This window comes from Pleurodeles waltl, chromosome 5 (assembly GCF_031143425.1).
Source record: "Pleurodeles waltl isolate 20211129_DDA chromosome 5, aPleWal1.hap1.20221129, whole genome shotgun sequence".
NCBI lineage: Eukaryota > Metazoa > Chordata > Amphibia > Caudata > Salamandridae > Pleurodeles > Pleurodeles waltl.
The window spans coordinates 1,309,072,208-1,309,096,110 of record NC_090444.1 but is presented as its reverse complement, the minus strand read 5'-3'; the positions used below and the strand labels follow the sequence as shown (position 1 = coordinate 1,309,096,110).

Genomic DNA, 23,903 nt, shown 5'->3' with positions numbered 1-23,903 from the left:
CCAGTCAGGAAGAGGGATCCCTTTAAAGGTGTATGCTGTAGAAATAGCAAACCTTATCAATCTACTTAAAGTTGCAGATTAGGGACATTTCATCTGCACAGTTAAACCACAAGTCACAAACAAAAAAAACTGTATTTGTGAAAGTAGATGTTCTCTGCAGGTAAATATTCCGTGCTCTAAGAATATCCAAGCAATACAGTTTGTTCTGAAACTCAGAAGCGGGTTGGGAAAAAAGTAACACCGGAAAAACCTGAGTACAGTGGAAGAGAGAAGGTGCATTTGGTAAAAAAAATAATGGCAATGGTCGAAGCACTTCTCAGTCAGCAAAGGTCCTTAATATGATTCCTCACAAAGTAGTGCTACTGTTCACCTACATGTCTTCTTGAACAAAAAAGCTAGGGTAAATAATACTTTAGCAGATAACAATTTTCAAATCTATATACAGTGAATGCATGAAAGGACTTTCCTGGAATGCTACTAGCACTAATGTTAGATCTCATGGTGGTACTACAAGTGTTTTAAATAGAAACATTTTCAATAAACTGCTGGCAGTGCATTTATAAACCAAACCTCCTGGCCGCTGGAAGCTTTGATGATTTTCCATTGACTTTGTAATACTGATACTGCTAATTCCAAAGTGAATCCCTATCTAAGGAATTCTAATATGTCGGTAGATTGACAAACAAGGCCGAATCATGCTTCTGATACCACCCCTCAAAACTCTTACAGCATCTTGCATACACCGTTAGGGTTTCTGGTCTATGGGATTGTTGTTTGAGGTGAGCCATCTTCAAAGAGCAGCCATTGGCCACCAAAGCTAGCCTTTCAAGCATCAAACTTCCATAGGTAGACTGCGGAGGTCTGGTAGAGATAGAACGGTAAATACTAGTGGAGACGGAGCCCGTGGAAAAATCCACGGGTCCTGGTGTGCTGACTATTAGTGATGGCTACCACTGTCTTGTGGGTCAGTAGGGAACTGACAGCCTCCTCCCTGAAGTATCTCAGTACCCTCTGGATTGAATAGAATGGAGAAAACATTTATAACAATTCATGCTGCCAAAGAACATCAATACCCAAGCCTTCTTGGATGGCACCACTGAACAGAAAGTTGGGAGAAAAGAATTGGCCCCCAACGCAAACAGGTCTATCGCCGGGTGTCCAAACTTCTCTATTTAGCTAGCACACCCATGTGCTTGATATTTTGGAAATTATGTTGTTGCACTCACTGCCCACAGAGCTAAGACTCCATTGCTCATATTATATGCTGTATCCTGTTTGAAAAATCCAAGTCGTTATGGCCAAGTAGCATTATTGGTCTCTTGGATCCCTTCTGCACAATAACGATCATTTTGCTAGCTATGCAGGGGCTATTCACTATTTCTAAACTTTGCCATTAGAACAGTCGCTGTCACACACCAGTAAATTCCAGGCTTCTATATATTTGATCGATACTTGTCTTTTCAATTTGTCCATTTTAGTTTCCTGGGCAGATTGGCCATCTCTTTGTGTTGTAGCAAGAGATTGGGGTAAGTGGGTCTGATATTAATAGTCACCGCCGTCTACTGGTTATTTTCCTGCATACTTAGTTAACGCTTCTGTAAAAGATCCATTTAAGGTATACTTATTAATCTTTATACCCAATACTGTTTTGTGCACGTTGCCACGCCTTTAAAAATTGTCATTCACTATTACAGTTGTAATCCATCTTAAGTCCTTCGACATCGTTGTAGTGTAAAGTCTGCGTGGGTCTGTCGGCTCTGCTAGAATGAATGTGGGTTGTCAAGGAGTACTCAGTCACTGGTCTGTGGGAGTTATGCCCCTTGTTGTCCAGAGCTGTCAGCAGCGTTGGGTCTGTATTGCGTAATGCTTTCCGTTTGACAATTGTGTCGGTCCATGCTTCACACCATTTTTTCTTTTTTAGCCACGAATGGAGGGAGCAGGTATTTTTGCAATTTTCTTTAGATGTGTTTATCTTTATAATAAAAATGTTAATAACAGTAATTGTAAGTTAGTTTCTTTATAGCGCTTCATGCCACACTCCCGCCTTTTCTAAGCGATGTACATTGCAGGTTTTACTATCACCCAGTTTAATGATGCTCCAGTTAAAAGCTTAGTTGGCCTTAGGTAGGATTCATACTCGTAAGATGCAGAGCGCAGCAGAATTGAGTATTGAGCGTTCAACTTACTGGCCCTCTTGCTAGTCTATTATGCATTTATCATTAAAACCGTTCATGTGATTTATGTTATTTTTCTGTCTTTGATTCCTTTTCATTTTTGCTTCCATGAAGCAAAAAAGTAAACTCTCATTTAATTGTCCTTCAGTGTTGGCTTCCACCTGGATACGTATTTTATCTTCTTTTGTTTTTGCTACCAGTAGGTGGACACTTGGCCTGCCTTGTAGAACACTCCTAGCTAGAATCCTTTAAATAGTCCATAGAAATTGTGCTGTGCTGAATTCCTTCTTGGGGCTCATTGGTCTTGAATGAACCATGAATGAGTCATTCTCACGTCTGCTCACTTCTCTCTTATGGTAGCTACATTTCTTTAAATGAAATCATGCACCCAGGGAACACAGTGTAATTACATTAATTGATACTGAGTTTCAGTGTGTTTTTTTTTCTTCCTTTTTCATGCATTTTAATTTCCATTGTAGGATCCCCTGGTGGTTAACCTTTCTAGTCCCGGACCTCTTACGTCAGCCATGGTTTCTTTTCTGCACAGCATGAGAGATTCCGGGAAAGGACCTCTGTCTCCAAAAGCACTATTCAGCCAGCTTTGCCAGAAGTAAGGTTTAGTTATTTAACCAATTTTACAATTTTGTGGCCACCAAAAGCTACAGTGTCTTACCTCACAAGATCAGTTCTTGCCGTGATTGTCATCTGTCGTCGACATGCATTGCTATTACTGTAACAACTTATGTTCATTCAATGAAACAGTTTGGAGAGTGAAGTAAGGGGTCTGATGGAGGTCTAAGGAACGTGCCTTTCGAGACTAATAGCTCGATTTTTATTTTGGGCAGCTATGTTCAGTTTAGTTGCACCAAACAGCATACACAGGTGTACTTCTACAGTTCCAGGAAGGACGTCGTACTACAGAAAATCTACCATTGTGCTGGATTGTCTGCCAGTTTGTGTTCGGGGTAGTACCAAGAACCTGAGTGTCCCAGTGGTGGAGCTACAGGCAGCGGTCGAAGTGCATTAAAAAAAGTATGGGAACTGTGATGCTTCATGCAGTAAAACAGGGCCAGTGAGTGTGTGGGCGGGGTCATGATGTGGCTGAAAAAAATAAAATATTGTGTATGTTTTTCTGGTATTTCACCTTCAAGTAGTTACATTTAAAATAACGTGCAGCTTAAATGAGAAATACATTTTTTTAAAGTTATTTAGTGGGAAATGCACTATGGTACATTATGAAACCTCTATTAGTTTATGCACTGCAGCAGAAGTCTGTGTGTAACCAGAGAGAGAATTAAATCTTGGTTGGTAGAGTGGAGAATAGAGACGTGTGTATTTTTAGTATTGCGTGGTCCCAACCAGTGTCAGAAAGGACTGCGAATACGCAAGCCATTATTTTAAACTTGCATTACACACAGTGTAAGATAAACTACTACAAAATGCACAAAAAATGTTAAGATAAAATAGTAATTCCAAAATATAGATTTTAGTATTAGCCAGACTCTATGTAATTCATTTTTTATATATATAACTGTCCATCAAAAGCAAGCATCTCCCAGCTGAGCTGGTAACTCTCTCCGACTCAAAAAAAGCAAATCTTTGTAATCAGGTGATTCTATAAATTAAAGAATGTACCCGCTCTCAAATATCTTTTATATTTGTAGATTGACCTGTTGCGCACGTTTGCATTTCTTTCAGGCAAGCAGGCACCCTGGCAAGAAGGCTTGTTTATGGTTGAGCTGTCTCTCAACCTTTGGTTTAATAGGATAAGAGACTCCCTGAATGACACTTAGTTGAAACAGTTAAATTATCGGATTTTTTTTTACTAATCTGAATTACATCTGCATATCAAAAAAAAAAAGAAGCAAAAAAGCATTTTTATTTCTTTGTTTTTTTTTGGGCGCAGATGAGGGAGCCATTGAGAGCAGTGGTTCCTAACCTGTGGTCCGGGGACCGCTGGAGGTCCATGAAGCCTCCTCAGGGGGTCTGTGGCTGCTTAGAAAACTAATAATATTAGGTCCCAGCTTTCAGTAATGACTCCGTGGAGGATCCCCGGATTCCAATAATGATTCAGTGGGGGTCCCTGGGTTCCAGTAATGATAATGTGGGGGGCACAGAAGTTAAAATGTTGGGAACCACTGATGTAGAGTGCACGGGTGGGGTTGGAAGCAACACACGGTGGTGAAGCAATACAGAGGGCCGAAGCAACACAATGGGTTTGGGTGGTGGAAGTAATAGGAAGGGTGGAGGAAGCAACACGGATGAGAGAACACGAAGCATAGGGGTAAAGGGGCGAAGCACACGGGCAAGAAAGTAACACGCGGAGAAGTACACGAGGGCAAGCACACAACAGAGAAGGAACAGGGAGAAGCACACAGGGAAGAGGCAGCAACCAGGAGCACGGCAGAGGGTGAAGAACTGTACATGAGGGAGACAGCTGAAAAACACATGCACTCAATTGAAGTGCTTATTGTAGCGTGAAGTGGAAGGACGGATGTAATGCATTTATGCTCTGGGGAAGGGACAATCACAAAAAGAGAGAGTACAGCCCACACAAGCTGACGAATAAAAAGCAAATGAGAGTGACAATAATGTGTAAACAAACATACTTTGTAAACAAGGCAGCAGCACAGAGGTACACCATGTGTAAATTCCTTGCCCAAAAACATTCTTATGGGTTCAAAGGTACAAAAATAACTTTAAATGAAGTTTCATATCTTCAGTGCTGAACACAATGCTGGGGCAATAGATAGCATGGGGGGGTCTTTGCATGGCAGAGTTGTCGTCATTGTGTGGCAGGGGAGTATGAGGACTTCTTGAACGAGCATGGCATTTGCTCCAGTGGGGTATTGGGTAATGGCTGACACAGTAAACCAGACAGCCAAAACCAATAAATACCAATCCAGGACAGTCAAAATGTGTGGCATACCAAAAGCACAGCAGAAGAAATTGTTCACTGGTGTGAGGCTGACCAAGAGGCTAAGCGAGTGTACCAGTGAAAAAAACATAAAGGAGGGTCCATCTAGTTGTGACAAAAACATACCGTTTGGATGAAATCCGAAATCCAAAAATAAGGCCTACCCTGATGAGAATTAGAACCCATTTTGAATAACTAGAAAGTGTGACACACTCAGGGGCAGCATCAGTGCAGTAGTCATGTATAGTCCTCCAACCAGCAACAAGTGCTTGAGCAGGCAGCGTTTAGTGGTGTGACAATAATACTATATGGTTCCTCCAAACCTAGCGTAAGCACAGCCAAAAAGCAATCACAATGCCACATACAGACAGGTGTAACATAAGCACAACAGAAAAAAACAAGCATTGGCAAAGCGAATTGGTCTTGCCTTTAGGACCTATTTGTTTTGACAGTGGTTTTATCCATGCTGCACCGCATCCTTCATTCAGCGCAGCATGGCTAATAAACAGGCAAAAAAGCGTACATGGTTGGTTACATCATTTTGCATTTTGTGGCTGTATGAACCTAGTATGCATGCCTACAACATTAAAGAAGCGTTTTTTTTTTACTTTTTTGTTTACTGATCCGAGTTGGATCAGTAAACAAAAAAAGTATTTTGAGTGGGTGGGGGAAGAAAGCAGATGGGGAAAGAACGTACGTGGGGGAAGCAGCCAGCATAGAGGTAAGAATCACAGATGGTGAGGAAGCAACAGGAGGGTGGGGGCAAGCAACACAGTGAGTGTGAGATACAAACCGAGACAGAGCATTGCAGGTGGGTGAAAGTGAGCGAACACGAGTGAGCACAGCGTGGAGTTAAAGAGCACGGTAGAGCAGCTAAAAGGGCAAAGAAATATAAAAGTTAGAGCATACACTCAAAGTAGACACTCAAAAGGACTAAGTAGTGAAAAATGAAATTTGTATAATGTTCTGAAAAGAAATATGGTGAGAGAACTGGGGAAGCGGGCTGGACTGCCTGTATCGTGCATCTGGCATTTTCCCGGGAGGCTGGGGGCCAGTTTTGCAGTGGCCGGGCCGGTTTTTTGATTGGGGCTGGTTTTGCAGCTGTGCTGCAATATCTGCCACCAGTAACGAAAACAGCAGTGCTTGGCACTTGAGACTCCCACCCTGCATTCCCGGGGGCTGGTCCGACAGAATTACCAGGGCTGCTGCCGGCCCTGCTGGGAAAAGACACTAAATGGTAAAAGCTCATGCGCTTGTAGAATGCTTAAGAAAAGTGTGGTTAGTTCTTCAAATTGTGATCACGTTAACGGTAAGAAACTAAATGTACACATAGAATTACAGGTAATGCCCTACCTGACATGGCTTAAAACTGATGGATGCATGAGAGAGCCAGTGAAAGGGTGAATCTGTACAAACTATAAATGCACTGAGAGCGACTCAAAGGAAAAATTGGATGAAAGTAGAACTTTTATACTGTTTTGGTTAAAATTTGATGGGAAAAGTGGGAAAACACAGATAGCATGGAAACACATGAACTCTCATGAAGTGCTTTTAGAAAATAAAAAAACGTTTCCGAAAAGCAGACTTGTCGTAGGATAAAAGGAGCCAATCAGAGAGATGGTGAAAAGGCAATGCTGCACAAGAGGTACAAATACAAGATGAACTGGCTAGATCAAATAAAATCATTGAATAGAAAGCAAAAAATCATAGTGAGAAAACAAAATGCTAGTACAGGCCTCAAAAAATCATAAAATTGTTACTAGACCTGCAGGTCGAGTAACTTGAAGAATCTACTCAACCTAACTGTAATGTACTGGACCTGTAAACCGGTCTCAAATTGTGTGATCGTAGGCAAACATTTTATTTCACAGAGCCCCCTTTCCTTTATTCTCACGAGTGCACCTTCAAATATGTGAGTTCAGCATTTCTGCTGTACAAAAACCTCTTTCGGTTGATTAAATAAACTAACTGTTTTCTCTGTGTATAATACGAATCTAGCACACATATAGGGTACATATGAGTCGTGACTTGTCTTAGTTTACTAATAGCATTTCCGCCAGGGCAGGAGTATTTCCCAGTTTATGTTTAAGCACTCACTTTTAATAAGTATACTACTAAAGCATGATGTGGTATCACACTGTCATTTACAGACAGTAAGTTTGCAAGAAATGTCCACAAACTTTCTCACTAACTTGCAGCTTTACTGATAAAACTAGTGTATTAATAATCTCTGAAAACTGGGTTTCAGGAAACATATTTATCATTTGCAGATAACCAAGTAACGTGTTCTTATTTGTTTTCATCCTATTAAGATACATTTTCATCACACTGAAGTACAAAAAATGGTCTTTCACAGCTGGCCTGACATGTATTTTGAAATGTTTGTACAGTTGACTTAGTTATTTAAAAGTTGTGTGTTAGGGAACAACCCACACAGCCTTTCATTTCACAGCTTTTACGGCAGGTCACCTTACAAAATCCTGGAGCTCTGCAGTAAGAATGCAAAAAGACAAACTGACTTTTAACCTCTGTCTCTGAACACAGCACAAATGAAACAAGAAAAATTAATGGCATGTTTTTCATTTTCTGACTGAACAGCACACCTGTTCTTTGTCAACTCGCCAAAAGAGGCGAGTAGGTCCTAAAAATAGCACGACCTGATGCAATATGACTCGCCAGAGCGTGGGCAAGTAGATTTTTCGAGGCTTGCAATGGGTGGAATTTCTTTTCAGGTCAGCTGTCAACATTTCCCCAATAAGTCTTTTGCAGACAGCTGCGCAGTCTGGCTGACTTTAACCTAACAGTCAACATCTGAGGTCCATGTAGATGTGACGTGAATGTGACTTTAGTTGTAAACCAAGATCCTCCTAGACACAGCATGAGCTCAACCACATAATAATCACTGTGGAAGATCCACCCAGATGCAACAAGGGTGGATCAGCAATACAAAGCACATTTAAATGTGATATTAGTTATGGCATTGGCAAGGGAACAAAAACAGAACAACCAACTGACCAGGTGGGGCACACACACAGAAGGAATACATTCACACAATATATGACTCACTTATATGTGATGTAAGTTACAACATCACTGCTGTTGCTGTGTAAAGCCCGTCTGTAGGTAGAATGTTCACCATGAAAAGTCCACCAAATGAGCACTTGAAGGGTCATGGTTGCTTGTTTTACAGTTAATTATATATGTGATTGAGTTTTGGAGAGCTCACTAGATAACAAGAATAGTTACGACTACACGTGTAATATTGTAGCAAAAGCATCCAAAATGCATTATGGCTAATAGAAATTGTGATCGTTTTTATACGATTTGTATAGTTGTCTCCTTTTATAACTTAATGATCCACAGATCACAAATACTTCAGATCTTTTTAAACTTCCATCCTGAGTTCCACCGCATATAATACGTTTCCTAAAGATCCATTACTTTTTTTCATTTTATGGCTGCACTCTTGCATCTTAGAAGGGTTTTCATATCTACATTTGTGAGCGATTAGTGAGTTAGCAATTAACAATCTAAAAAAGACTACATTTGAATAACCTATGGGCACCAGTTATTTAAAACATAACAGTTTCAGAGCTAAAGCTTTTTCATTCTCCACCTTCTGATTCTGTACCTCCCTCAAACATTTCAGAACCTGCCACCGGTATTCTTTTATTTTCAAGTCTCCCCAAAACATGTTTCTAGGGGCTGATAGCCATATGACATCTTCTCTAAAGATTCATGTATTTAAGGGAGATCTTGTTTATCTGTGTGTAATGTAATATACTAAGTGAAAATTATTGAATTTGCATAATGTCTGAACTCCTGGGTTGCCAGTGTATATCTTAATTTAAATTTCACCACCTATCCAGTGTCATCTCTAGCTAAAGCTCCTCTGCATGTTGTAGCGTTAGAGTGATCTTCTATAAACATAGTTCAAAAAGCCCTTCTGTAGGAATACCCGAAAAATCTTATCAAATAGAAGTTTTCCTTTGTTGAGAGGGTGTGATGTAACAGCCTGAGCTGCCGACTTCAGAGCTGAGGGAACCGGGTTCGAGTCTCCTGTGATTCTCCACAAATCTCTCTGTATCTACAATTCAGCGCCTTGAGACCCTCAAGGGTGATTTGCTGTACTTTACAAGTCTTCGATTTATTTATTTATTATTTATTTATCTTTTATATATAATTAACTACGTGCTTAATCTGTGAAGGGTAGGAAGCCTTTGTTATCTAACAACTAATCTAAATCCCATATCCCAGCTTCTTCCACTCTTGTGTTGCCCTAGTAACTTCCTGTGCCGAAGAGGGATTTAATGATAGTAGGCATCACTCTTCTACAATTTGTGATTAATAAAGGATTTATCTAAACTAGTAACAAAAAAGCGTTTATTTTGTGAATGAGTTCCCAACTCAAATGGTAAATACACTGGAGACAGAGTTTTCGGCATTAGAAAAGCTCATACTAAAAAAGTTGCAAGTATTCTGCAAAGCATATTCAAGCCCGCACAAGGTGAATTATTTTGTCCATTTTATTTGGTCATGCTTGACCTCGCAGCTGTTAGCTGACCTATGGTTACCAGTTCTTTAAACTATACATTGGTGGGGGTGGGGGGGCATTGGCTCCAACCAGAAGAGTATGTTACCCACCCTTCACGCTAAAGGGTGTTGGGCTTAGCATTCTGCCTTCTTTGGAGTAATTGCATTGCAGTGGATGAAGGACTGTTTTATATCCCCAAAGATGTTTGTTTAGTTTTTTTTGTCCGCAGCAGAATTTTAAATATTTTAATCAGGAATCAAAAGGCAAGCCAGTCCTATTGGCTTTGCCAGTGCTCGTTTCTCCATCCCGTAAATATGGCCAAGTGGATAGTGTTTTAGTATAGTTTTGTATATTATGCTTTCTGTACATGAACTTCTGATGTCATGCCCGCAACCCATACCTACATTTTTTAAATCGCGACAGCAGCCTCTCGAGTACTCGGAGATCACCCAGAGGGAGGCTGTAGATTAAATGTGCGGATTCTTCGAAAATCCTTTGCAGCCGCTCATGTGGAATCCTGAAAATGTGACCTACATTTCTTTCACTGCCATTCCAAGCTGCTCCCCACCATCCGCTACAGATCCGGCCCCTGCGAGTATGAAAGTAGCACATATTTAACGGTACTCTTAATACATGATGATGAGTATGGTTGTAGGTACGCCTACGGTTCTGCCTACCTTTGCAAGCACCATTAGGAAACATTCGCGTGGGAAGATGTGTGCCTCGGTCAGTATCATCCCTGATTGAATGTGTTTTTTGCAGGTAGGTCCGTGGCGCATTGTGTGTAAAGTGCATTATTTACATCAGGTAACTGGCGTCTCGTGTGGTGTGCCGGAACTAAAGATGAGAAGCGACATATTGAGGGCAGTGTTTTGGGCATCGTAAATAATGACCGTACGCTAGCATCTGAGTGATGGACATTATTACTCACAATTGAGCTGTGATCATTAAGTCATTTAAACCATTATGTAAAGACCTGCAGGGTTGAAGCCTTCGTATGGGAACTTTAAGCTGTCACAGCTGTTCATTTGACCGCCTTCATTTTAATGATGTAAGTGAATTCTAGCAAATCGTTTGCCTACAGGCTTTGTACTTGCAACCCGAAGTAGGGGGCGCCGGTAGGTCTCCTTGTACTGCTGCCAGAGGTATGTGCTTGGCCTCTTTCAGCGCGCTTTTTTATGATTTAAAAAAAAAAAATGTGACCCATGGGCCTGGTAGCAGCGGCTCTGCTCAGTAGAGTTGTTGATTCTTAACTCTTCGCTTTAATGTATGATTTTATTGGCCATCCATTTTGAAGCTGCCTGTGCTGTTTGCAGAGAAAGATATTTAAAAAAAACATCATTGGCACAGCATTTGGCCCTCGCACTGACATTTGGCTCTGCCAGTGATTGTTAATGGTTTTAGTAAAACTGCAGAAGAGGGCTACTTTTTTTGGGTACGTACACATTGTGAAAGAATAGAATATTGTCCCCCAAAGTGAGGTGAAGCAATGACTTAAGTGAGCTGACCCCGTACCCGGTGTTGTTTCCTGTGCTGGCCATAACAACCGTGAATGATACTCTAAAAGGCCGCTTAATGAAGAGAGCTCACTGAAAGCCCTCACGTCAGTATGTGATACATATTATTTTATTAAAAGCAAAACGTCGTGGCTTATGCCAGCCATAAAAATAAAGTTAGAACGAATATATTTCCTTCATATGTTGTGAAGCAAGGTCCAAATAACATACTTTCTGGCACACAGCCATCTAAAAAAAAGAAGAAATACGTGATGTGGTAGGAACCTGGAGTCACCTACAGGCAGGGTGAAGCTCCGTGAAGAGGAATTAAGCATCTCCTCCAAAATAGACTCCAATGACATTTGTGCTAAATGCCTTTGGTGTTACTACATGGCCTTTCACAACGGGAGAACATAAAATCAAACTTTAATTGTGTTTATTTCCATGAAATACTTTGGGATTTGGTTTGATGTGCCAAATGAATTTCAACGCAAAATGTTGAGACATGATCAGCAGTTGTCGCCGTTTCTGGAGATACTTAGTGGCAGTTGTCAGTACAACTAAAACTTTTCATCGTGATTTTTTTTTCTTATTCATTACTTTGATCTCTTCAAGAACCCTAAAGGTAAGCAAGTGTTCACTTGCGTTCACAATTAAGGCATATAATTAGGCAAACATGAAAAAGTAAAAGTAATTAACAGGATACCCAAAGTATTACTAGTTTGACACCCTCATTGGGCTCCTAGGGCAGTTAGTTACTGACACTAATTGGGACAGTTGTCATTTGTCACCTGTGCCTTAGGGCCCCAGTACTGTAGCATTCCAACCCTATGACCAGGTTCTCGCCACTAGCATTTGACTCTCAGGGCAGCATGGTCGTCCAGTAAGAGTTACTGCAGAAGCGTATGTAAGGACAGACACCTAGAAACAATATAAAACTTTACATGCCACGTAATCATTTACATTTCCAGGAAGTTTTTGATTTTATTCTGCGACGAACCACAGACATTGGAGAACCTAGCCTAAACTCTAATTCAGCTCCTTAGTGCTAAAGGAGCAGGAAAATACCTTAACATTGGGTCCTCTGACCATTGCTATTCTAAGAGGGAAGGGGTACCTGCACTGATACCCGTACCCAATCAGTCGGGTCATGGAGCACTTTAAACTCTCTCTCAGATTCGTTTGAAGGCAAAATGAAACACTTATTGGGTTTATTCGTGCAGTGATTTTTTTTTTGTTTCAATCAGTCATCAAATTTGTAGAGCGCACGGCTACTCAGAGTGTTCCAACTCTACTAGGCCCACTGACTATTAGTGCTGAAACAAATTACTTAAATGCACTTTCAAATAGCCAGGTCTTAAGAGGGCATTTGAATGTGCGTCCATCCTTAATCACCTGAAGCCAAATAGGAAGTGAGTTCCAGGCGGTGGCTGCAAGCAAGGAAAAGGAGGAACCACCACATTTTTTCCTCTTTGTTCTCAGAACCACCACCAGCCAAGCATCAGAGAAGCACAAAAATCAAGTCTGATGTAACGGCATAAACCTATTCGTCAAGTACTGTGGCCCTGTGTGGTGAAAGGCTCTGTAAGTCAGCATGACTCTCTAAATTGAACTCTCTCCTTGACAGGAAGCCAGTGCAGCTCTTTGAAATGATGTTGAATATGACTGCTTTTAGGCACTTTTAATAGAATCCGAGTTGTGGCATTCTGATCTAGCGGCAGTCTTCTCACTTGGTATGCCAGTATGCCCCAATAAAGGGCATTCACATAATCTAGTCGAGAAGTGACTGGGGTATGGAGTATCATGGTCCAGGTAGTAGTTACAAGAATTTCTTCAAAGATTTTAAGAGGCCACAACACACACCCTACAACACCATCAACGTGTGCACAAAAAGAAGTTCTGTTATCAAATTTTACCCCAAGGTTCCACACCACACTACAGAGGTAGGGGCTGGCAGAGGCAGGACAATGTCCATCCTATGAAGAGGAAGCTGTGCCGAATAACAGGATCTCTGTTTGCTAGCATTACACTGCATATTGCTCAGATGCACCCACAGGAACGCAGCTGAGAGGCATGCCTTAAAGTTATTTAAGGAGTTGGGAACTTTCCAGTCTAACTTGAGGACAGTCTGCATATCGTCAGCATAGGACACCACTTGCTTGCCAGTGGCTTTGACCAGCATAGCAAGAGGTGTCATATACACCTTAAACAGTATTGGGCTCAAAGCAGAGTCCTGGGGAACACCAAACTTTAGGGGCTTGGTTTCAGAGGAGCAGGGCGCCATTCAGGCCACTTGGCTACAGTCAGATAGAAATGAGTGAAACCAGACCATTAAGAATCCTCCCACACCAATGTTTCCCAGTCATTCTAGTACAGTACAATGGGACACTGTATCGAAAGCTACAGATAAATCCAGAAGCAGCAATGCCACCTGTTTCCCCTTGTCTGTCACCATCTTAATGGTGTCTGAGACCTCAGAGAGAAAGTGTCTGATCTGCAAGTATTAAAAAAAATGTTTGTATGAAAATTAAATTACCTCTAACATAGCTGAAATGATTTACGGTGAAGTTTGAAAACATTCTCTTATCACTTGATGATACCATGTATCACAAGTGTTATCATGAAACAAATTTGGTGATTCAAAGTTGTTTTTCAATGTAATAAGTAAATGGAAATAGGGTATTTGGCAAACATTTGCGATCTCGCCCTAGATTTTGCATAAAGCTAGCAGTATCTTAAATTTGAGTTAAAAAAAAAAATGATTGCCAAGTTGTGTAGGTAGGCTTTGCGTACAGTCAGTGTTAGGTCCTTGAGCCCTCGGTGTGTCAACAGAATAAATAACTTTTATCTGATTGCAAATACAGACAAAATAATACAACTTCCACTCAGAAGCATTCCATCCACCTTTAAGGAATTTTAAGATTCTGCAGGGAGATTTTCCTTGCCATATATATCTAGATATTAAAGTCTCCATGTTTTTGTAATATTCTATATTTTAATTTTCATGACTATAAACAAACAAGACTCTTGAGGGCAGATCACGTGAACAACAGGTACAGGTAATATCACACCTCAGTATCTTTTGGCAGCTCTTGCAATATCACCAGCCACTCAAACATACATAGAAGACCACAAAGAAGGATGGGAATGTCTTAACATGGCTTGTATTGAACAGATCCTACAGCCCTATTACATCATAGCAATCATGGGATCTCCATCGTACAAAACTGTGTGGTGCCTTTTGATCCACAGAAGGTTCCAGCATATCATGTCTCATATTAATCTCGGTTTAACTAGCTGGTACTTTATTTTTACTGCCTTTCTCCCTGTTGTGTAGATAAATAGCTTCTGAGAGGGCCCCAGATATCTTGAGGTCTGGACTGTGGGGCATGCAGGGCAAAGTCGAATGCCATAATTTTACAAGTTGTAGCATCCCTCAGTCATTCCCGTGTTTGTGACAAAGGACCTTCATCCATGTTTTCATTGTGCATTGTTTTGCACCGCCAGTCTTCTAGCCATTTAGGGAGCATGCTTGAATTATCCTACTAATCGTAGTTTGGAGCAGCACTCTATAGGGTTCCTTCCCATTTGACCAATAACTTGTACCACTTTCTGCCAGTATGCTAACACCCGCAGGCAGTCCCATGCCAAATGGAAGAAGCATGCTGAGGTCCATGTGCTAGATGCAGCAAGCCGTTTTTTCTGGGTCATTTTTATGTAGAAAACTGTGGGAGTGATCGTCTATTGATGAATTTAAAATTGATTTGTTTGTGTTTGTGATTAATCAGTACCCTCTTAATTTACGGAAAACAAGGTTCCCACACTGCTGCATAATTTTGTTTCCCAAGGTCCACTTCTCATCTACCTAACTTATTTGGTGCCTTTGTGACAATAGTCTCAGTGAATAAGCTATATAATCGAGAAATCCAGCCTCTGTTCTGTGGCTGTTTAAGCATCTGCATGAGCTGGACAATATCTAGGGGCTCAGCTGGAAAGGCGGGCCAGCAAGCCTGGGATGCCTGTTTAAGTGGAAAATAGTCAAAAACACCAGTGAACGTCAGTGTTCTTTCCCCTCAAAACTAATCCTTTGCTATAAGCTGGTTAGTGTCAAATAGTTGACTCACATTCAAGAAACCTGCCTTCTCGAGCCTAACTTCAACTCCCCTTTCAGATGTTGGAGGAGGTGCTTGATTACCAATTAGTGAAATCTCTAAGGAGTAAATCTGAGTGAGGCTTCAGCGTCTTGCCCCCAGTTCATCCAGCGCACAATCTATATCAGCTGTGTGCAATGGGACAGTGGTGTTGCCAGGTTAGTTTTGAATGTTCCTACGTCTTGCAGGACTCTCTCTATTGGCAGGTGTGGTAGTTTGCATTGTGGGTCAAACTAGTAAATCGCATGCTATGATTGCGCAGCATGGTAATGACACAAGTATCCAGTTTTTTAAAGAAGCAGTTTGGTATGAGGCAAGGTAGTGCATGAAAAAGAAACAAAACCTTGGGAGAATGCACATCTTAAGTACATAAATACGGCCAAACAGTGATATGGAAAGTTGTTTCCAATGTTTTAACTGAATACTAACAGTATGGAACAGGTGATGCAATAATTCCTACATAGTATGCTGATTAAACAAATTGCAAACCTATGGATGTAGCATCGACAGTTGCAGTGATCTCTGTTGTAGGAGTTTTCAATGTATAGCCCGATATTAAACTAGATTTTTCTGGGATTCTTAAAAAATACTCAAGGTGGACTTCAGTGTGGAAAAGAATATAGCGATATTGTCAGTGTCTACTGCCATTTCATTAGATTGTTTCTCATTGGAAATAGGAGGTAGCTTTGTCTGGAGGTTTCTAACTTATGGCTCAATATAAAAAGCACATAAGGCTGGTGATTGAAAGCAGCCTTTTTGAGTACCCGGATTAATAGTTATGTAAGAAGATATAGTACTGTTAAAACAGAAACATGTAAGTGGATTTTTATACAGAATCTGCATCTATTTAATAAATTCCTGATGAATCTTCATTGCTTGAAGTACTTCCCATTAGAATTCCCATGATAGCCGATCGAAAGCCTGTTCAGCATCTAATAAAATGGTGAATAATGGTTCTTGCAAGGTTGTGGCTCTTTAAGATATTTTTTTTGTTAACCTGTCTTTTTTTCTGCACAGTTTAATTTTTGTGTCTAGGGTAATACCGACTGAGTTATGCCATGGAGAGAAGCTTTAAAGCAATCCCAGACAAGACAGGGAATTGCTGTGTTTAGGTTTAAATAGCCTCTCTTCTTAAGTTTTGGACAAAGTCTTCCCAATTTATTTTCATAATTCGGGAAAGACCATCAGAATCTTTGTATTAGAATAATTTTCAGAATAGAGATACTTGATACTGCATAATGATAGTAGTAAAGTTGATGGTGCATTTTGGTTTAAACGTTATCCTCTATTTATGTGCTGACTAGCACTAAACCATTCAAGTGTATTGGTAAGGAGCTCTAGAATAGAAAGAAAAAGGTTTTTGTCTTGGTTCTCATATCTGCATAAATGTAGAAGATAGTTTACATCCATCCATCTTTTTGTTGATACTGGGTCTTGTTTGCTTCATTTGTCCATTGTGAGCCAATTGGAAGTGTCTGATTTAGTGCAGAGGATCTAGTTAAAATTGCTGTTGATTTTATTAGGTCCAGTTCTGCCGGCTATTTCACACTGAAGGTTAGAGAAACAATTGGTCTTATCGTAGTTAGGACCATAAAGTGAGAGGAGATTGAAATGCAATGATGTTTGTTTATACATCTCCCTTCTTTATCATTTTAAATGATTTGGTTATGTAAATAATATTAAGAAAGAGAATAATGACTCCTCTGACACTAGCTGTTGAGCTGATAAAATCATAAATATTAGGAATTGTGTACCCTTTAGCACTATTAGCGATAAATGGCACATACATCTCGAAAGAGTTATGCTGTGTTTCTTTTAAACATAAAGTATCTGGTTTCTCACACCATGCTTTGGCCAGGACCTGTGCTCTTTTAACTTTTTTTTCCTCCCCTAATTTTCCAGCTAAGAATTTTTACCATAATTGATTAGAGTGAAAAATGTTTGAGCTTCACAAGAGAATCGTATTAAATATTCAAGGTTATTGCTTCTGTTGCCTTTTTTTCTTAGTTTATGTTTTAGCCCCCACCTTATTTACCATTTCCCTTCCAGCTTCACATTCCCTACTGTCCATACGACCTCTCTGTGCCCAGTTCCCCCTTGAAACCCCTCTTCTATTTCCCTTACTTGCACTGATATTTATTTGAATGTTATAAAAATATAGTTGTCAATACGTGGGGATCTTTCCCCACCCGGCTCATCTTAGAAGGGAGAGTATTTGTGCACCACACCCCCACCCCATAAAAAGGGAGATTGGTGGGGGAGGGGAGATTAACGCTTAGATCAGTGTTGATAAAGAAAATGTTTAGACTTGAGATGGCTTGGTAAAGATTTGAAAGGTACCTTCCAAGTTGATTTTCAATGAAGCTCCACCTAATAGAGTTGTGGGTATTGATCAGGCCCAGAATTTGTGGATCAGAGCTCTCATTCTTCAATGTCAAGAGGCAGTTTCCCAACCTAGATGCAGATACATCATGAAAGTGTAACTTTCTTTAGTTAAGATTTTGCGTTGTTCAAGTTAAAGAATTATTTCCTTCATGCTAAACTATTGAAGAAAAAGTATAATAGTATGAGGTGTGTTGCCCAGTTTTGGAGGCCCAGAGGGAGTTCTGTGCGCTCTTGCAACAGAAAGCCTCAGGCCACATTTAGAGAGGAGATAGAATTTCTGACCAAATGTAAATCCTTTCATTAAGCTGACCACTCAGGGGACCATGCTAGTATTTGTTCCATCTGTCCCTTTTGGGACACCCACAGTACAATGATTAGATCTTCGTTAACAGTTTTCCAGATCTTCACATCCATGTGTAAGAACTTTAATCTCAGAATTTGTATTCTTTTAAAGCTCCTCTTTTGTGCTGTCCACTGATGTCCTCTTCATTACAGTTTTGTTAATTGTTTCAGTAAAGGAAGTTAGTTGTACTTCGACAGAGTTGACCTTGAGAGCTAGGGGTCCAAATTGAGCCATTTGGCTTGATTGCAACTTCCTTAGGGGTAGATTGGAACATCAGTTTAGTAGAAGGTAAGATTGATGAATGAGCACTGTAGTCTTCTCAGCTCTCAGTGCCACAAGGTACCAGTGTTGAAACAAGTTCTGCTGAAGAGAAGGCAGCATGGGATACTTCTAGATCAGAGTGATAATTTGTTGAGGGACCAAACTTATTGCTTTGAATCTGCTAGAACTGGCCCTCTTATCATATTAAGGTATTGTTTGCAAGATATAGGACACATAGTATAATTGTACACCTGAATTTAGGAGATGTTGTGGATAAGTTGTGACATTATGTTTTACCTTACCTTTTGCTAAAATAGCCTGGGTCCATCTTAAGCTTGAGGTCTCCTCATGGAGTTGAACAGGATGAATCCTCCTGAAGAGTAACTTGGGTCTGCCTCCTCGAGGTGATTTAAAAGTTAGGGTTGAGGCTAGGGTTAATGTTGCCTTTTCATCCAGCCGAAGTTCTTGCGTAGGATTAATAACTTGATACTGAGATGAAGAAAGATTATTTGCATGTGTAACCATAGACGTCTCAGTAAAGCTAGGTGGTGAATTTGAATCAAAGGTTTTACCTGTCTCTGGAGTGCCTTTAGGATGCTGATTATGTCCTCTGTTGATCCTTTGACTGCTTCCAGCATAGCGTTCTGGCTCTTTGTAGATGCTGAATGATGATAAATAGAAGGGGTGATCTGAGATGATAAAAAAAGGAGGGGGCCAGGATGTCTGTTGATAGACTTTTGAGTACGAGTTCAGGTTTACTGGCCTGACTGTCACACAGGGTGATTATGTTACTTGGTTAGACATTACCGGCAGGCTGTTGCGTGGTTCTAACCCTTGCGTACACATGGCCTTAGAATCTGGGATTAGTAAACATAGTGGCTGTTGAGAGTATGGGAACTGCATTAGTTGCAAGGGTTATAATGAGATTGCTTCTTGACAGGGTAGTGTTCATTGCCCCCAATCACATGAGCTTGAGCCAACTTTTTGATTTCCTTCTCCTTGATTCTTTGAGTACCGACTTTCTGTGCATAGTGTAGGAAAGGTGTTGGAATACGAATGACTGCTGTCTTCAGATTCAGACAGAGGGCTATCGGTAGCCGCAACAGCCTAAAGTGAGGTAGTATTTCTGTGAAGAGAGCATCCGTTTCCGCTCCTTGGCCTTACCCAACCCATGTGTGTTGGTCGTAGTTCATCTTTGTCTATTACATTTGCAGAGTGAAGTTTATGAATGCCTTATTGAATAGAAGACATGTACCTCGCTTTACTGCAAGTATGGCAGTACTCCTTTCGCTCACAGTACAGAGCTTTTCAAGTTGTCTGCTGGAAGTTTATCATAAAGCACATCAGAATATTCAAATGTTTATATCCCTTCCTTTGTGTAAAAGTGTTAAAATCTGCACGGTTCCTTGGGAAATGGAATCGGGGACAAGTCTGCCTGCAGATATAGGTTTAGGATTTACAGCCATTTTATTCAAAATGAATGATATTTGTTGCAGTAAAAATAATCATTTTAGGGCCTGATTTACAGCGTTGTTGAGAGTTAACTATATCCTATCCGGTTTATTGCACGTGCCATAGGATATAATCCACCTGTAACAAGGCAGGCAGGATATCAGTCTTCTCTGTGATGCAGAAACCCTCCGCCAAACTCTAAATCGGGCCTTATTTCAGAGCCCCGATGAATTGGCATCTTTGAGATATTAATATGTACATGGTCGTAGTTTAACAACGGAATGTGTGCCAGTTGAGACCTTTTCTTCCAGATACCTCCAGGCTGTGGGCACGGTGCATAACAGGAAATAATCACTTGCCAAAGGGCAGCAACTAGCTACAGAAAAAAAACAAGCATTTGCAACGCACTAGGGTCTCGCATTTCTCCGAGTTACAGCTATTAGCAGTTGTAAACTCCCAACCGGATTTTTCTTTCCACATTGAAAGGAAAAAAACAGCGCGATCGTTCTGCTACAGTTCACTCCTAGTGAAACCTATCGCCAAAAGTCCAATTATCTACGTAACCGGCAAAAGTGCAATTAACTATGTGACAAGGTCGATGTTATGCAAAGTGCTCGACTTCTGCCAAGTGAGATTGCGCTGCGAACAAAAGATAAAAAGTATTCCACAAACCGGATGGGAAACAGCGAGCCTCGCATGTTTTCAGTAGTTGGTCGCTGTGCTCGAGGAGTGCTAACCACTGGAAAAGGCAAGACGTCTGCGTGCCTTCAACTAATGAAAGCAAGCAGATTTCAACATGCAAGCCCACGAACCAATGAAAGACAACTGACGTGACGTGAACAGGACTCCAAGCCCTTTTCTAACTCCTAAAGCGTCTCGCAAGTGAAACGCATGCGCAAGCGCATGCGAAGCAGGCTCGACCCTAATGAAGCAACATGAACTAGCATGGGAGCAACAAATTGTGACCATGATGGTGAGGCAACCAGTGCACTGGCAGAAGAAAAGATGAACTGCCCGCCTGGCATGAAGATGGATGTTTTCTTGGTTGTCACTATCTGGTTCAAGAAAGGAGAGGGGCAATACAATAATTTTTCAGTTCATGTGAAAGAGATGCAGTCCTGTGTGATATTCAACGCAGTGACGTCACGATTATGTCATGCGTCTTAGTGCGAGGAAGGAAATGCTTCTCCCCTCTGGCAGCTGTTTGAATTATAAAATACAACATGAATCAGTAGAGCCTTCGGGCACTGGGGCACGTGTCACCGGACCAGCTACCCCGGCAGAAGATAAGAGCCGACCCTTGTAAACGCACCTTCTTCGCGCCGTATAATGGAAGTGTAACTTGCCGTGAGCGCGCGTTTAAACGGCCACAAAAAACAGTTAACGATGAGCAACATTGAAAGAGTCTAAAAGCCGCGCGGCCTGCGCCTGCCAAAATGAACCTATGTCCGAGAGGCGACAGTCCCGCCTGCTGCCCTATTTTTTTATTTGTTTTTTAAATGAATGACTCGTTTATTGGCTCTCGAGTGGTGGCAGACTTGTGGCCAGCTGTTGTCAAGCGGGTGCAGAGCCCCAGAGCCAGGGCCTTTCCAGGGGATGTGCGGGACCTCCAAATAGAAATGCCGGCGCTGCGCCAAGTGCGGACTTGGGCAGAGGTGCCCGCTCGGAGTCCCTGCGAGCATTGTAAAGGCATCCGGCCATAGCTGCGCACTCTGCCAGTTGTCTCTCTGCTTACCTTATTAAGGCTGAACCAGGTGCACATGAACTCCGTGCTCTCCCTGGCTTCGATCCAGAGCGCGGAGGGTCTGGCAGGCAAGGACAGGGAGCAATATTGAGACGGCATATGGCCGCAGACTGGGGAAAGCTTGCAAGCCCTAAAGTAATGAATGCTTTGTAGAGTGGAAAATGTCCACAGCGGTGCTCTGCGTATCCCCCTCTCCCTCCCAGCCCACGCATGCTTGCACTCTGATCACCTGTGGAAGCAATGATATCAATTTATGTTTATTCTACAATATAGTGTAGCGCAGTCCTAATCCTGGCGGGTAGCGAATCACATGTAAACACAAATGCATGGAGGGTCACATGCAAAATAGGTAATCACGACGGTCAGTGCATGAAAGAAATAACATTTAGCCATTGCCGCTCCAGTCCCCTCGGATTAAATGTAGAAATAACCGCTGTTACATTTCTTTGTTAGCACTTCACACAACCATTCAGTCCCGCCTTTTTATACTGATACCCAGGACTTCAGCCAGTGCTGTACTGATTGAAATTGTAAAATATACCTAAAAAGTGGATAAAAGGCTAATTTGCCATTATGTCACACATTCTGTAGCAGCATTATTTCACTATTTTGCCAATATAACGTACCGAAAGCGGGCTGGGCAAAATGTTCTTCTCATTACTATCAGTTTTATACTTGATTGTATCTACAAACAACTGAAAATGACGAATCAACCTTTACAAAGGCCCTACTATTCACAATACCACATGTGGGGCTTTTCTTCTGTAATTGATGAGCCCTTTGAGCTAGAAACAGTTTGTTGTGTTCAGATTTGCATTATGCACCAGCTGCAGAATTATGTAGTAACTGTATTTGCCTTAATTATGTGGAAACAGCACAATTCCAGTGGTAGTGCGTTTAGTTCACTAAACCACACACTACAGTCCTAGGTATCAATATGAAAAAGTGGAATAGAATGGCCCAGTCTAGTGCTCGCAAAGACATCATGGATTTTCTGAAGTGATGTAGTATAATTCTAAGTCAGATAGACCTAGACCGTACTCTCAAAGGGATCTTATAACTGGTTTAAGTTGACACGTTTTCCAGTTCAAACAAGTTTTGTCAGCAGCTGGTCCTGCTCCTTAATTATTTTGTGAGCAGAAATACGAGCCTGATAAACATATAGACATCTGGGAAGCACAACCATCTGCTCCGGTGCTGCTGTCACCACCACCGAAGTTGGTTGTATGATCTAAAAGGCGATAGTTATGGAATCCAACTCCTCTATGCATATTGCGATGGATCGCAATGGTATGTCACATGTCATTTGCATCCTCAGATATCTAAAGTAGTCTACCTCTCTTATCATGCAGGTGTCACCCAGAACTCCTGTTGCTATTCCCCTATGGGAAAAGCACATATCAGCGCTTATTGAGCATGAAGGACTGCCAGCTCCTCTCTCTGCTCTTGTTTCAGTTTGGCCACGTCTACCATATTAGGAACTTAGCCAGCGCTGAAGCATTAAGGTGAATCAGATATGTGTAAAACTGTTTCCGTCTCCCTTAGAACTGACTGTTCAACCTGAGAGTTTACTTGATCTTCGTTATCATGCCTTAGTGCCAGTATGACAGTTCTCTGTGGTTCTGTCTTTGGTAGACATGTCAACAAGCTCCCTGACATCTCACCTCTGTACAATGTTTCTTTCTCTGTGCAATGTCTGTCTTTTTTGTGTTTGTAAAGTTGCACTGTTCTCAGTTTTTTCTTCCTGACTGTCTGGCTGCCTTCCCCTCTATAAGCTTCACTATCTGTGCTTCGGCACCCCATCCAGTGTCTCAATGTCAGCTTCACACACTCCAATCTCTTTTACCTATTCTAGTCTTTCTCCTTATATTTTACTTATTCATTTCAGTCATACTTTTACCATTTTCTACCCACATTGCTGACACCTCCTGGACTCTATTGTCACCATCTTTGACAACATCAGAGTTGACGAACCCAGACCCCTCACAAGAAGAGGCCACACCCTCGTTAAATTCAGCATCCCCGTCCTGGTCCAACGCACACGCTACTCTGCAAGACCAGGTCGCCGAAAATGGAACATCATCATTGACCAGGACTGGAACACTGCTCTCAACACCCACCGACACCAACACAGCAACAGCCTCTCAGACCTGACGAAAGACACTGTACTGCCCATGCCCGTTAGTTCACACCATCTGGCTTGTTTCAGCCCTACAATAGACTGCATTTAGAAGTCCACCAGGACATGACCTTTCCTAGTTCAGTACCTGTTTAACTAGAATGTATGTTGCACAACTGATATTCGCCTTCATAACACGTAGGGGTCAGGACGGCTCTTATTAGTAGGATGGTGGTGGGACTTTGGAACTGCAGTGGACCTGGGGCTGCCACTGTCCGGCATGGCCTCTATAGCCTTGCAAAATTAAGTTGCTTCTGTGATGTATCC

The 23,903-nt window shown here is 41.5% G+C and overlaps 1 protein-coding gene across 6 annotated transcripts in view; it reads left to right on the top strand.

The window, feature by feature from the left end:
- The window catches only part of USP45 (ubiquitin specific peptidase 45), an 883,181-nt gene that overhangs the window by 350,286 nt on the left and 508,992 nt on the right, over positions 1-23,903 (top strand). For all 6 annotated transcript variants that reach the window (XM_069235543.1, XM_069235541.1, XM_069235545.1 and 3 more), the window contains one exon: positions 2,654-2,784. In XM_069235543.1, coding sequence (XP_069091644.1) covers positions 2,654-2,784 — 131 coding nt within the window. The remainder of the gene's footprint in view (positions 1-2,653; positions 2,785-23,903) is intronic.